This window comes from Phascolarctos cinereus, unplaced genomic scaffold (genome assembly GCF_003287225.1).
Source record: "Phascolarctos cinereus isolate Bilbo 61053 unplaced genomic scaffold, phaCin_HiC Scaffold_726;HRSCAF=1367, whole genome shotgun sequence".
Lineage (NCBI taxonomy): Eukaryota > Metazoa > Chordata > Mammalia > Diprotodontia > Phascolarctidae > Phascolarctos > Phascolarctos cinereus.
In genome coordinates, this window is record NW_027556098.1 from 342,063,485 (window position 1) to 342,078,103 (window position 14,619).

General features: G+C 36.7%; 1 protein-coding gene across 2 annotated transcripts in view; it reads left to right on the plus strand.

The window, feature by feature from the left end:
• MRPS31 (mitochondrial ribosomal protein S31) overlaps positions 1-11,828 on the plus strand; it is a 29,323-nt gene extending 17,495 nt beyond the window's left edge. Inside the window, exons 5-7 of one of the 2 annotated variants that reach the window (XM_020969983.2) lie at positions 2,282-2,358; positions 7,203-7,343; positions 11,461-11,828. In XM_020969983.2, the coding sequence (XP_020825642.1) occupies positions 2,282-2,358; positions 7,203-7,343; positions 11,461-11,687 (445 nt within the window). In that variant the 3' untranslated portion in view covers positions 11,688-11,828. Of the gene's footprint in view, positions 1-2,281; positions 2,359-7,202; positions 7,347-11,460 lie in introns of both variants that reach the window. The other variant, XM_020969982.2, reaches the window with a different exon arrangement.
• Positions 11,829-14,619: the final 2,791 nt, after the last annotated feature.

Here is a 14,619-nt window from a genome sequence, read left to right on the forward strand (position 1 = left end):
TTTCCATTTCTTCTTCCCTCAATTCACATAGCTACCAATCTGTTTTATTCCCTTATTAAGTTAATTTTAATAAGTGCCTACTATGTACTAGGTCCTGAGGATTCAGAGATAAAAATAATAGTCCCTGCCTTCAAGAAGCTTATGTTGTACTAGAGAGATACAATATGAGCACATATGAATAAATACAAATTAATTTCAGAAGAAGGAGAAAGAAAACACCTCTGTAGAAATTGACAGCTGACCACTGATAAACTAGTAGATCAGTGGAATTTTGTAGCTATAGCTTGCTAGATTTTTGCAAAATATTTGCTAAAGTCTCTTATGTTATTCTTACGGAGAAGATGAAGAGATGTAGACTAGAAGAGAGTGTAATTATATGGATTCAAGCCGATTGAATGGCTGGATTCAGAATAGTTGTTAATGGTTCAGTGTCCACTTGATAGGAAGTCTCCATTGGAGTCACCTGGGGATCATTGCTTGGTCTCGTGCTGATTAACATTTTTGTCAGTGACTTGAAAGACATGCATGGCATGCAGGTGACACAAACTGGGAGAAATAGTTAACACACTGCATGATAGAGTTAGGATCTAACAAGATCTTGACAGACCAGAACAACTTATCAAAACTTGAACCCAAAATAGATTAAAATGATAGAGAAAAGATACGGCCTTTCTACTTCCCAACCTTTTTGATCTACTTGTAATGGTTGGGAAGTGACTGTCAAAACCTGGGAGTACTACAGTTTAAAGGAGTGATTTTTATCCCCACCCCTCCAGCCATATTTTGGCATCTGTGTTTGTTTGGAAGGTGAGTAGCAGAAAGGTATACTTCCCCCCTTCCCAAACCTCTCCCACTTAGGTCCCACCAATTAAAAGATTGTTTATATTAATGGGCTCCCCTATTAAAATGCAGATATACCCTGGGGATTTAAGCTGATCAGCAATTTCTCCATTGTTGAGAATTACCATAATCAGCTAATTAGATTGCTTAATACCTAGTTGAGATCTCTACAGTGGGGACAGTTTGAATTACTAGGAAGTGGGGAAGAGCTGTTATTTTAAGTTGACAGCAGGCCTGGAGGGCTTTGAATAACCAGAAAACTGTAAAAAAAAAAAAAGAAAGCACTATGGGGTGGGAAATTGAAGCCCAGGTGGTTGAAAGAGAGGCAGAAAACCAATTTTGCCTGGGTCCTGATGTCTAAAATGGCTTTGCAAGCTATGGAAAGTTGTGTCTCCACCTTGGGTGCATTAGGTTGCTGAGCTTCATCTGTTGGTGGAAAATCACTTTACACGAACAGGAAAGCTTAAAAATCCTGTTATCCCACTCACACTTTCCAAATTCATTTGTGATAACACATGTATGTATGTATGTATGATCCAAATCTATGCTTTCATTGGCTGTAGGGAACTTCTATTACAGATGAGTGAATGTGCTTTGCATTTTAAAGGTGTAGAGTTGCCCCAAGCCCTGAGAGGCATTCCCCCAAGGCTACATGGCTAATATTTATCTGAGACATGACTTGAACTCCTGGCTTTCTGACTTACCAGCCTCATAGTATGTGTTGAAAGTTTTTGGATCAGAAAGAATAGATTAAAAGCAGTTCAAAGACCAATTTAGAAGCTGGTTTTTAATATGTCACATTGGCATTTCACTTTGAAAATCCTGCAAATGAGAGCAGGAAGCAGTGAAATATGAAACAGTTCATCAGAGTGGAATATGTTTGCAAAAAGAATGAAGTATAGGAAAAAAAGATTAACATGCCATTAATTATGGTTAATTAAAAGACTATTAAGTAAAAACTACATGAGTATTCTAAACACTGAGACTGCTTTGTAAGTTGGAATGTTTTGATTTAGCTGTTATCTTTTACAATTAAAATTTATAGTACTTTATGCAATTTAAAAGGCAAGAAGTGGTATTCCTAATGTTGAAGTAATAACTGCTAAATTGGGATTTGATAGTTTTGCCATTACGTTAGGTTTTCTTATGACTTAAGTTGAAATAAATCAGCTATAAAATAATAGCATATTATACTAATCCTTTCAGTAGGAATGTTGAGAATTGAACTGCATTACCTAATGAATTGCCTTAATGAAATAAAAATTCAAAGGTATAAACCTCATTGCATCTATTACTAAGAGATATCAGTCTGGTTTGGGTCAGAATTTGTTTTAACTTATACCTTTAAAACATTTCATGTAAAATACTTTTCTCATAAACAACTTAAAATTGGAGCATATAAAAGTGTTCTTAGGAAATATTTTTCCCCCTTTGGTTTTAGGAAAGGATTATTCATGGGGAAGAGACTTAATGTTTTCCCTGTGGCTGAAACAGCTCCTGAAGAGGCATCTGAAACAGGTTGGTTATGAAACAACAATAACAAATTACCTTCCTCAAGGATTTGTTTCTCAAACATGGCAGTGTTTTATATCTGTAGTGGCAAAGTATTTGAATGTTCTATCCTGTTAGTGGCCTAAATCTTAGATAGAAATAGTGGTTTATTATGTCACTGGCTTCCCCAAATGAACACTCTCCATTCTTTGTGATGAATAGGTTAAATATGCTCGCCTGTGCGACTACAAAATGTTATTCAACATAGCAGCTAGAAATATGGAGGAAAACACTTGTGGCGTATTCTTTTCCCCTTGTAATTAATTAGTCTTTATTGTCTAAATTATCTTGTCTTCTTTTTTAGAGTTAGAAGTAAAATTCCTTAGTTTTCAGTTATAATTAGAAGGAATAATTTTTAAATATGTTACCTAGACGCATGGGATTAAATGCCGCTTCACTTCATAATAGGCCTGATTTCATTTGTCCCTCCACTGATGCATGTTGCAACTCTAAATGAATTGCTGTGACTAAAAAAAAAAAATTAATGAGATAACATTTATTAAGGATCTGCTGTGTGCCAGGCACTGTGCTAATTGCTAGAGATACAATTAAGAGGCAAAAGATAGACCCTACCCTCAAGGAACTCAGTCTGATGGGGAAGACCACAAGCAAAAAGTAAATATAGATAAGCTATATGCAGGATAAATAGGAAATAATTAAGAGAGGAGAGGCATTAGAATTAAGAAGGGTTGGAAAAGGCTTCTTTCGTGGCCATCTTTTTGTCCTTCTAGTGGTGAAGCCATCTACACTTGCTTAGTCAGCCTTCCCAGCTTCCTGGACTGCTAGAACTTGTGTTCCATTTGTATAATGTTTGCTAACCCCAGGTCATGTCTGTGACATAATGAGATGATATTGGGATAGGACTTCAGCAGAGGGGGTTATGTCAAATAATGTTTTCTAACATTGGTGGCCTCCAGAATTAGTGTTTTATTGACTTTCTTTAGGAAAGAGAAGCCCAGTATTTAAATAGGTAATTAAGGCTGAGAAATCTTATCAGTTATAATAAAATGGTGAATGATAACCACCTAAGACATTTATTCTAAGATTTGCTGAAAAAAAAATTAAAAGAAAATGTATTAAGTGGCTCTAAAGCCGATTTGGATTATAAATATGACTTAGTTTTATCTACTTTACAATCTCTATAGTGAGTCTTTGTAGAATGTTGTTAATTAGATTTTAAGGAAAACCACATCTTAAAAGTTTTCATTGTATACAAATTTGGGCTTGTAAGTCATTAAGTTGAAATTCCAGAGTCAAATTTTTTGGAAGGTTGCCTTCAGAGGGACACCAAGATGAAAATAAGTCAATTTTGGGAGGTGGGGGAAGTGAGAAGGGCAGAAATGTGGGGAGAATTATAGTTTTTTTTGTTATCATTTAGTATTAATTTTTTTCTTTTCTCCAACTTCTGACTTGTATTACAAAAGTGGTTTTTTTTTTTAAATTAGTTGGTTGCTTGCAACAAATTCTCCCATAGAAACAGTGTATGTGAGGATTAAATTACAGGACAGCCCAGAGAAACCTGTTAAACCTACAAATAGGCTAACCTGATGGACTTGGCACCATATATAATGTGCATCTGTGGGACGATACATTTCAAACTATGGTAGATGGAAACACTAACACACTGGGAACCTCCCTCCTCTCCTCCCACCAAAAAATAGATTAATCTTACAAACTTATCCTCACAGCTACTGCCCATGGAGTACATGGCAAGAAAGTCACTTTTTGTGTTTGTGGCATAGAGAACCTTGTATCTAGCTTCATGTGGTGTGGGCCTTGTATGTATGAGATATTTGTAAGTTGGAGAATGCTTGTTGTTTCCTAGGTTATTTGAAAATAGAGATGATATATTGACATTGCAGAAAGCATGTACTGTAGGAAAGGAAGTGTGTACTATGCTAGAAGGATGATACTGCAATAAATATCAGACATACTTACAAGGTCTTTGAAGCACTGCTTCTCTTAAAATGGCTACAGTTGAAGTTTCTAGATGCTTTTTTGTATTAGTGCCTATAGTTACATCATTCTTGTCAAATACTGGTAAATCAGACAAATAGCCAAATCGTCAAAACTTAAGTATATAAACTACTCTGAAGGACAAAGCTGTCTCTTTCCAAGAGGCCCATTTGTATGACCCTCTTTTGTTCAGAGAAGCCCCTGTCTTTCATTTTCTACACTTATTATTACTTGAAACCATGATTGCTACTGTATTATTCTTGCCTGGTAGGTGGAAGAGGAAGCAGACTGTATCTCAACTTTAATTTTCATTTTCTTAGTTTGTTTCCCCATGGATGGGATGACTTGAACATTTGGATCAAGGTTACAATCGTAGTAAAGAATGAGTTTTATTATCCATACATGAATGGTGACATCTGATTACATTGATATATTTTCATTCATTCAAACAATGAGCCGTCTCTTAGTAACCTGTAGTGCCTGCTATTTGTACTTTAAAGCCTTTGGGGCAGTAGTGTAAGTCAAGAGGAGAACAAGATGAAGTGTAGCACCACCATTTTGGACATTTAAAACTGGATGTCCTCAAGAAACTAAACTGATTATCTTTTTCTCTCTTCCAAACTTCCCATTTCTGTTGAAAATACTGCCATCCTTCAGTCTCCCAGATTTGTAACTCCAGCATTATCCTTGACTCGTGTTCTTCGTCATCTCACATGTCCAGTCGTTTCCCAGATCTTGCCATTTCTGCCTGCATGACATATTTCACATTGGTGCTCTTCGTTATGTTCGTATAACTGCTACCTTATTTCAGGCCCATATCAGCATCTTGCCGAGATTATTGTAACAGCCTCCTAATTGCTCTCCCTGCCTCAAGTCTCACGCTACTGCAGTCTGTTCTACAAGCTGCTGCTGAAGTAATTTTCCTTTCGTGCAGATCTGACCTTGTGACTGCCCTACTCATTTAACTGCAGTAGCTTCCTATTGCTTCTAGAATAAAACATCAACTTTGTTTAACTTTTTTTTTTTAGGCAATTGAGGTTAAGTGACTTGCCCAGGGTCACACAGCTAGTAAGTGTCAGGTGTTTGATCTGAGGCCGGATTTGAACTCAGGCCCTCCTGACTTCAGGGCCAGTGCTCTCTCCGCTGCGCCACCTAGCTGCCCCTCTGTTTAACTTTTAAAGGCCTGTATGTCTTGGACTCAACTTACATTTCCAGTCTCATTGGACATTACTCCCCCATCCTGTACTTTGTGATTTGGCCTTAAAGGCCTTCTTTCTGTTTTTCACATACAACTGCATCTCATGGCTCTATTCCTTTACACTACTAGCTGTTCTCTCTGCCTGGAATGCCCTCCGTACCCTTTCTTCCTGTAAGACACAGCTCAAGGACCATCTTTTTCATGAAATCTTGCCTAATATTCCCAAACTACTCGTGCCCTCCTTCCCAAACTATCTTGGGTATTTAACTTTTTGTATACATTTGTATCTAGTCTCTATATTTATGCTGTATATATATATGTACCTATTCTTTCCTTCATTAGAAGATAAGATCTTGGGGCAGCTAGGCAGTGCAGTGGATAGAGCACTGGCTCTGGAATCAGGAGGACCTGAGTTCAAATCTGGCCTCAGACACTTGACACTTACTAGCTGTGTGACTCTGGGCAAGTCACTTAACCCCATTGCCTAGCCAAAAATTAAAAAAGACGAGCATAGGATCTTTATGCGTGAGGATTGTGTCTCTTTTTGTGCTTATGTCTTTGGTGTCTGTCATGTAGTAACTGGTGCTTAATAAATGTGTTTGTAGTTACAGTAGTAAAACACGCAAAGTTTATACAGTGTGATTCCTTTTGAAGTCTTAAGAATTAAAGTGGCTTTTTCTACTGGAAATTTTTTGAAAATTGTTGTGAATAGCACTAATCACATTATTTGTATTGATGCCTTTACTGGTCATCAAAACTAAGAAATCCTTAATTCTTTTTTTGATGGAGTCTAATGTTCCAGATACCAGATAATTATTAACAGGATCAAGTTCAGTTTTAAAAATAGCTAACATTAATGTGGGAATTTGTTTTGTTTGATTATACATATGTATAAGAAAGATTTTGCTTTTCTTTCTTTCTCAATGGGAGAAGGAAGTAGAAGGGAGAGTAGGTGGATCTTTTGGAGAAAAAAATTAATTTAAAAAAGAATGAAAAGGCATCTGGGACTTTGGAAATGTTGTTCTTTTCTGGAATGTTTACTTTTACCTCAAGAAGCCTTTGAAATGTAATGAAACCTGTTAGCCAAAATAATAATAACGAAGTAACTACTGACATTTTTATGGTACTTTATCGTTTCTAAGGTATTTAACATGTATGATTTCATTTAATCCTCACAACTATGCTGTAAAATATATAGTGCCAATATTATCATTACCTTTTATAGCAAAGAAAAGCACAGTTCGGAAAAATGAAATAAGTTGTTGAAGTCACAGAGCTTATAAGGGGCAGGCTCCACAGCCAACACACCTTCTGTTAGACTGCACTTTAGTTATAAAGGCACCCTTACATGAAATTCTACAAGTTCTCTACCTTTATAGGAAAAGACATCATTTTTAATTGTTTGGGTTTTTTTTTTTGGCAAATAGGAAGTTGAACCTTCTTCATATTAGAAGAAAGCTTAAATAGTTGTATCATTCAGGTGAAAACATTAACCTTTCTAGTGTTTCTTAATTATACATAATAAGTGAAATAGTCTTATGAACTTTTATCTTGTAAATTCCCTAAGTCTAAAAACCTAGTATTAATGTTCAATTTTAACTTTTTGGGATAAAGATCTTTATGGTTACACTTACTTGAAATAATCTGTTTACTACAGAGACATCACCAACACTTTGGGATGTGGAATTTGCTAAACAATTAGCCAAAGTAAATCAACAGCCTCCCCAGAATGCTTTTGAAGAGATGATCCAGTGGACGAAAGAGGGAAAACTATGGACGTTCCCAATTAACAATGAAGGTGGTATGTTTTTTTTTTCTAAATTAGGAGATGGAAACTACTTCTGGTAGATTCTAGTAGGTAGAAGCTCCATATATGTGTATTATTTTGAGTAAATGCCTTCATATTACCTTAAAATGAGTTTTTAGAGAGATTTGAGATAAGACTTTTAGATTTCCATTTATTCCTGGCCACTTAGTAAGGAAACATGAAAAATGATGTGCCAAATGTCCATTCTTGATGTCATGTGCTAATAAAATTTATTGTATCCATTTAAGTAGTGACATCTTTTTAAATTCTGAAGGCATTATGGTATAGCACTTCTAATGCATTATACAGAGTAGAACAGATTTCGAGTTTGCTTTTAAGATCTTAGTGGAACTTTAAAATCTTCACTGTATAAAATCACTGAGTTAGAAGTACCTCAGCTTATCTACATTAGCCTATATCTGAAACATTAATTCCTCTATAGAAAGTTGGTTTTCTTTTAAATTGAATGCGTTGCTGAATTTGAAAGGTCTTATACAAACTTTCCGTGGGAAGCCATGATTCTCAGAAAAGTTGTTTCCACAAACAAATCGCAGGAGGCCTTGAACTAAGAATCTGGTGCCTTCTTTTTTCTATTCCCCTTGGATGCTGGAGCTTCCTAAATCAAGAGGAAAATAGCCTAGCTATAGTATGTTTGTTTATCCTGTTTTGCCATCAGCTAAAACGTATCAAATATTTTCTGAATATTCTTTTGAATAGTTGTTTTCATTCAGTAGAGAGCCACTGAATTTCTTTAGTGGGTCAGAAAAGGTAGGTCGCCAAATTGCATAAAAATGACAAACCTTTACATAGGTTTTGTGAAGTTTAAATAGAATTTTAGGCTTTTTGATTTTTAATTAGCACTGTAATAGAATTTTTGTTTTAAGATGGGAATACTTTTTAAAAATGTTACTTGTGTATTTTCAATTGAATAATAAACAGAATGGAAAATTTTAAATATGCTAGGTAGCTCTGAAATAGCTTTTGTTGTTCTTTTATTTTTATTCATTTGTTTATTTTTGGGTGAAACAGTTGGGGTTAAGTGACTTGCTCAAGCTCACACAGCTAGTGAGTATCATGTGTCTGAGGTCGGATTTGAACTCAGGCCCTCCTGACTCCAAGGCCGGAGGTTTATCCACTGTGCCACCTAGCTGCCCCTTGTTCCTTTATTTTTAAGGAAGGTTAAAGGTTATAGAATCTTTTTTGAGTCTTGCTGAATTTTCTCTTGTCATATTACAATGTTATTGTACACATTACTCATATGTTACATATATTTATTCATGTTTTAAAATACTTGTATACATGTTCATGGACTATAAAACGGAACAAAATAGAATTGGTTAAAAAAAAATCTCTCAACAAAACGATTTTATTCATTCCTAAAACCTTAATAAGTTTTATGCAAATTGGGTGTTTTAAGCCCTGACAAAGTTAGCAACATTTTGATAATGTAGTGTTCCAGTATAATTAGGTATGTATGGCCTTGTATTATATCCTCTGGATAGCTGGACTTCTTGTATTGCTATACATTTTTTTTTATCTTGTACAGTATAACTTTTGAATCTGAAATATCAACACTATTTCCTGGTGCAAAATAGCTACCAAGAATGGTTTATAGGAAGGTGAATCAGGGCACATTGTCATAACAACTATGAGATTTCTCTTTCCATTTCACTGTTTCCATTCAACAAATAGTCTTGAATTACAATGCCTAGCAAAAATTTATCTTAAAGTCGATAAAGTCAGTGAGAATGTTTAGTCTCTGAGAAGGGGGGGAAACATCTGTTTTGATCAGTCAGGGAAGAAAAATGTGACAGGTATCTATATACACTGCATGTTATTGATGCCACAGTGTAGGAAAAGGAGGTGTCTCATTTCCAGCTCCTTAAGCATTTGAACATCTGAAGGAAAAACAGGAAAGAAACCATGGAAACTTTTTGAATTTGATCTCCCTCTTCACCACACATTTGTGAACTTCTGAAGATTTTGAGGAACCTGCACTGTGACCTGGCTTCTCACAGTAGGGAGCTGTTTTCCTTTTGTTGTCCTTGGTTTTTAATTTTTATTTTTTCAAAAAAGGTTATCAGATATCATGTTCTTCACACTTGTCATTAGTAACCTCCATGAAGATTTACACACTTTGCTTTGGCAAAGGAAATTCCATTGTTGCTTTACTTAAACAGTCTTTATACTTTATGAGATAAATTAAGTTTTTCTTTAGTTCAACGATTGAACAAATGTGAGCATTGGAACATTATAATGAAAATAATACTTTGTGTGTTTACAGTTAACTTCTCGATGTGTTTTTTTCTGGTATCAGAAAGTTGGGGGGGGTGTATGTGTGTAAAGCTTTTCTATTTATGACACTTAAAGCAGCATCTAAATTAACTTTTAAAATTCAAAGTGGTGGTTTCTTCCATGATTCTTCACACTTCTTAGACATTTTCAGAGGCTATCAGATGATATTAACTAGGTACACCAAGATGATTTTTTTTCTGTGTCTCTTAAGCATTGTGGATTTGACTGTTCAGTAAATTTAGGAATAATATAGCAACACTCAGTTAACAAGCTTTGTTCCTTGAATATGTGCCCAAGCCAGAATTGTCTTTAACCAAAACAATAATAATTGCATTTGGGGAAATAATGAGATGTTACCTGAAGTCAATAATTCTCTATTTTGAATTATATCAAATATAATTATTTTGACTTCTTATTCCCTTTTCATTGCCCACTTTCACGTTACATGGCACAGAATGAGCCAATTTGGATGGGCTCAATTCATTTGACAACCTGTTTACTGAGGACCTATTTTATGCAAGGCCATCTTCTTGGAGTAATGGGGAAGAAGTTTAATATTGTAGAGCCCATATTGGTATGTTCTTTGATATTTAGGGCTAGAAGACAGTGCTAGAAGAGACTCATGGGGGTAACATGGACAGAATCCAGAGCAGAGATTCTTTTTTTTTTTTAAAGGCAATTGGGGTTAAGTGACTTGCCCAGGGTCACACAGCTAGTAAGTGTCAATGTTTGGTCTGAGGCCGGATTTGAACTCAAGTCCTCCTGACTTCAGGGCCGGTGCTCTATCCACTGCGCCACCTAGCTGCCCCAAGAGCAGAGATTCTTAATCTTTTTTTGTGTCGTAGACACAAAGGTAGTAGAAACATAATTCAGAATGAAGATGGCTAAATTTAATCCAGTGCCCAAAGATGTTCTCTATGTAAAAATAGTTTGGAGATTATTGTTATAAACTGACTTTTGCCTTCATGCATTTTTTTGCATGGCTTAGGTAGTAGAGTGACGCTGGAGTTTAAGTTCTTGGTGACACTGCCATCCTATTATGTGTATCTCTTATTTCTGTTTTATTTTTTTTACTTCCTTTGGCAATGCAGCCCTGAAATGACAGGTGTTTTCACTTAAGAGACGTTCTTGGCTAAAATGATTAGTCTTTCTTATCCTTGTACTTTCTCATACACTCTTTTCCCTCCCCTTCACCTTCCTCATCCAATCAATGGATAAAATAATTCCTTGCCTGCCTATCCTAGACTCTCCAAAATAATCAGTACCTAGATTATCTCAGACTTAGGAATAGGGATGGAATTGTGATTTCAGTGTTATAAGAATCTCTTTGGATGAGGAAACTACTTCTACAATGCAGGTTGGCACCTTCTCTGCATCTCATAGATTAGTGGATCAATTTTTAATATGAGAGAGTATTTCTGTGTATTTGTCACAAAAGGATACCAATTTATTTAATAGATTCAGTGAAAATATCTATTTTCAGCTTAAAATAACTTATTTAAATGAGAGTGCTATCTTCATGTGTGTCTCAACATATTACACAATGTAAAAAAAAAAATTTCCTGCTCCCAAAAGTAGTCATAAAAAATTTAGAATTCATTACAGGACCAGTTTATATGGCAAATATGGAATATAAATGTGTTCATTTTAAGGCTTTTGTGAAACAAAATATGTGGGAAATGTATTCATTTTAAGGCTTTTGTGAAACAAATCTTTCTTATTTGGGGGAAAGAGCAATAAGTTGGCTTAGAGCTTTTAATATATTTTTGAGTTATATTTGTGTATGCATTCAAATTATATGTGTTTTTTCTAGGTATTGATGATGGTGCTGATTTTCATGAACATATATTTTTGGATAAATACCTGGAAGATTTTCCAAAGCAAGGACCAATTCGTCATTTCATGGAACTAGTTACTTGTGGACTCTCAAAAAACCCATTTCTAACTGTTAAAGAAAAAGTTGAGCATATAGAATGGTTTCGGAATTATTTCCATGAAAAAAAGAATATTCTTGAAGAAAATAACATTCAATTCAACTGAGAACATGGAAATTTTTATCCTTTTGGAAATGGATGCTACCATAAAACATATAGAAACTTTACTTTTCCCCTCTTTAATTTGTGATGAATAATTATTTTAATTAATTTGCATTACAAAAACATTAAATTGTTTAAGAGATTAGTCGTGGTGGCCAAAAAATATTCTTAGTTGCAAAATTTCATTATATTCTATAGATAACAAAAATTATGACATGAGAATTGTAATTTCAGGCAAACCTATCCAGTCACTTTCTTTTCATCAAGAAGCCATACTTCAATCAAGCAACAAGGATTTCTCAAACAATTATAATGTTCCAGGCACTGTACTAAAGCATTGGAGCTGTAAGACAGAAGTGAAACAGGAAACAGTCTCTGCCCTCAAAAAGCTTCCCATGGATGCATACACACACACACACACACACACACACACACACACACACACACACACACTCTGCCAGCAATAAAATAATTGGGAATATTTTACAAGCAAGGTTTGAAGGTAGAATTGCCTTTAGTATCATAATACTAATCATCTAAAATGCAAGGTAAAATGCCCAATGACTACTTACGGGATGCTGCAGAGAAGTAGCATTATGAAAAGAGATTACAATATGTTTTCAAGATTCTTCTGGATTTTTTTCCTCCTAGTATATTAGATGTTCTCCTGTGTGCCTGATAGGAGCATGGTCCATGTGTCCTGTAAAGTCTGATCCACTTAGTTGCTATGTAGCATGTGCTGATCACAAGATAAACTGGTAGACTTTGTGAGCAATACAATTCGAATATCAAAAGAAGAAAGTAAATATTGAAAAAGTAAATTTATTCTTAGAAAGTTAAATTACTGTCTTCCTGGCACATAGTAGATGCTTAATGATTGTTATTGACTCTTTCTTTTACCTGACTGGACTGGGAGAGTAAAGTATAGTATGCCTAGCATGTCATTTATTAAATACCTGCTTTGTGCCAGGCACTGTGCTGAGTGTTGGTGGTACAAAGAAAGGTGCTGTCCTTGAGGAGGTCACAGTCTGAAGGGGGAGACAACACTCAATAGCTATATAAACAAACTGCGCACAGGATAAGAAAAACAATCTACAGAGAGAAAGCACTAAAATTAGGTGAGATCAGGAAAGGATTCCTCTATAAGTGGGTATTTTAGCTGGGAAGCCAAGAGGCATAGAAGAGGGAGAGCATTCCTTGCATGGGGTACAACCAGTGGAAAATTCCCAGAGTTGAGAAATAGTGTTTTATTTGAGGAGGCCATTGTTACTGGATCAAGGAGTAGATGAGGATGGGTAAGGTGTAAGAAACCTGGAGGGGTGTTGAGGGTGGGGCTAGGTTACAAAGGGCTTTGGACACCAACAGGGTGTAATAAGGAGCCATCAGAGTTCATTGAATAGGGGTGACGTGGTCAGACCTGTGGTTTAGAAAGATCACTCTGGACAACTGAGTGGAGGAGGGACTGGAGTGGGGAGGAACTTCTGCCAGGCCTGCCCACTAGCAGGATTTTGCAATAGTCCATACCTGAGGTAATGAGGACCTGCACTCAAATGGTTGCAGTGTAAGAGGAGAGAAAGGGATGGATGTGAGAGGTGTTACAAACGGACCTTGGCAACAGATTGGATAGTGGGGGGGTAGCGGGTGGGTAAGAGGGACAGAGGAATCAAGAATGACATTTAGGTTGCAAATCAAGGAGAATGGGAGAATGGTGGTACCCACTACAGTATGCATGGAGTTTAGAAGGGAGGAGGGTCGGGGGAAAAATAATGAGTTCAGTTTTGTACGTGTTGAGTTTAAGATGGCTGTGAAACATAGGAGTCAACATGTCTAATGGTTGGAGATGAAAGACTGGAGGTCAGCAGAAAGGTTAGGGCTGGATAAGTAAACTTAAGAATCATCCTAGAAATCATTAATTGGGAGCTGATGAGATTGGCCAATGAGATAGAGGAAGAGGAGAAGAGAGTCCTGTGGGACACTCACAGGATAACCTGCTTGGTTAGTGGGCATGGCCTGGATGAAGATCCAGCAATGGAGACTCTAAAAGATTAGGTAGGTAGAACCAGTGTCACAAAGTATAAAGGAAAAGAGGGTCACCAAGGACTGGCAAAAGGCTGCAGAGAGGTTAAGAAGGCTGAGGATTGAGAAAAGGCCATTAGTTTTGGCAAAAAAAAGAAATCATTATTAACTCTGGAGAAAATGGTTGAATGATAAGGTTGGAAGCCAGACCATAGAGAAATAAGAAGAGAATGAGAGGAGAGTTCTGTCCAAAGCACACAGACACACTAGCAGCAGCTACGGGGCTCAGCCCCAAGAGAGTAAGAGGGTCAGACAGCTGATCAGAAAGACACTACAGGGGACCTATTGCTGGCACTGGGTACAGCTGGCAGTGATTGGCACTCTTGCCCATATACAGTTCTGGTCATAGTTCCAGGGTGGAGAGGAGTGCTTATGGTTGGTCACAAGGGAGCAGGGGTCCTGGACACAGTTCCAGAACCAAGAAAAGCTCTAGCATTTGCAGTGGCAGGGGAACAAGGGACCTAGTCACAGTTCCAAGGCCAAAAGAAGTGCTAGTGCTTGTGGTTACGAGACAGCAGCAGCTCTTCCTGGGTAAAGACCAGAGCACAGACCAGGAGAACAGTGACCACACCTCTACCAAGGTAACACTACCTTGCAAAACTAGTTCTGAAATCAGCAGCATGAAAAAGCCTGAACTTTGGGACAGTGCCTCCCCATCCCAGGTGAGCAGAGCCCAACATCAACACAGAGTTCAAAGTCAAGAATTCAGCTGGAAAAATGAGCAACAGCAACGACGACAAAGCTACTATGGTGGCAGAGACCAAGACACAGACTCAGAAGAAGACAGTAACATAAAAATTGCTACAACCAAAGTCTCAAAGAAAATGCTAATTGGGCACAGCCCAACAAGAATTCCTGGG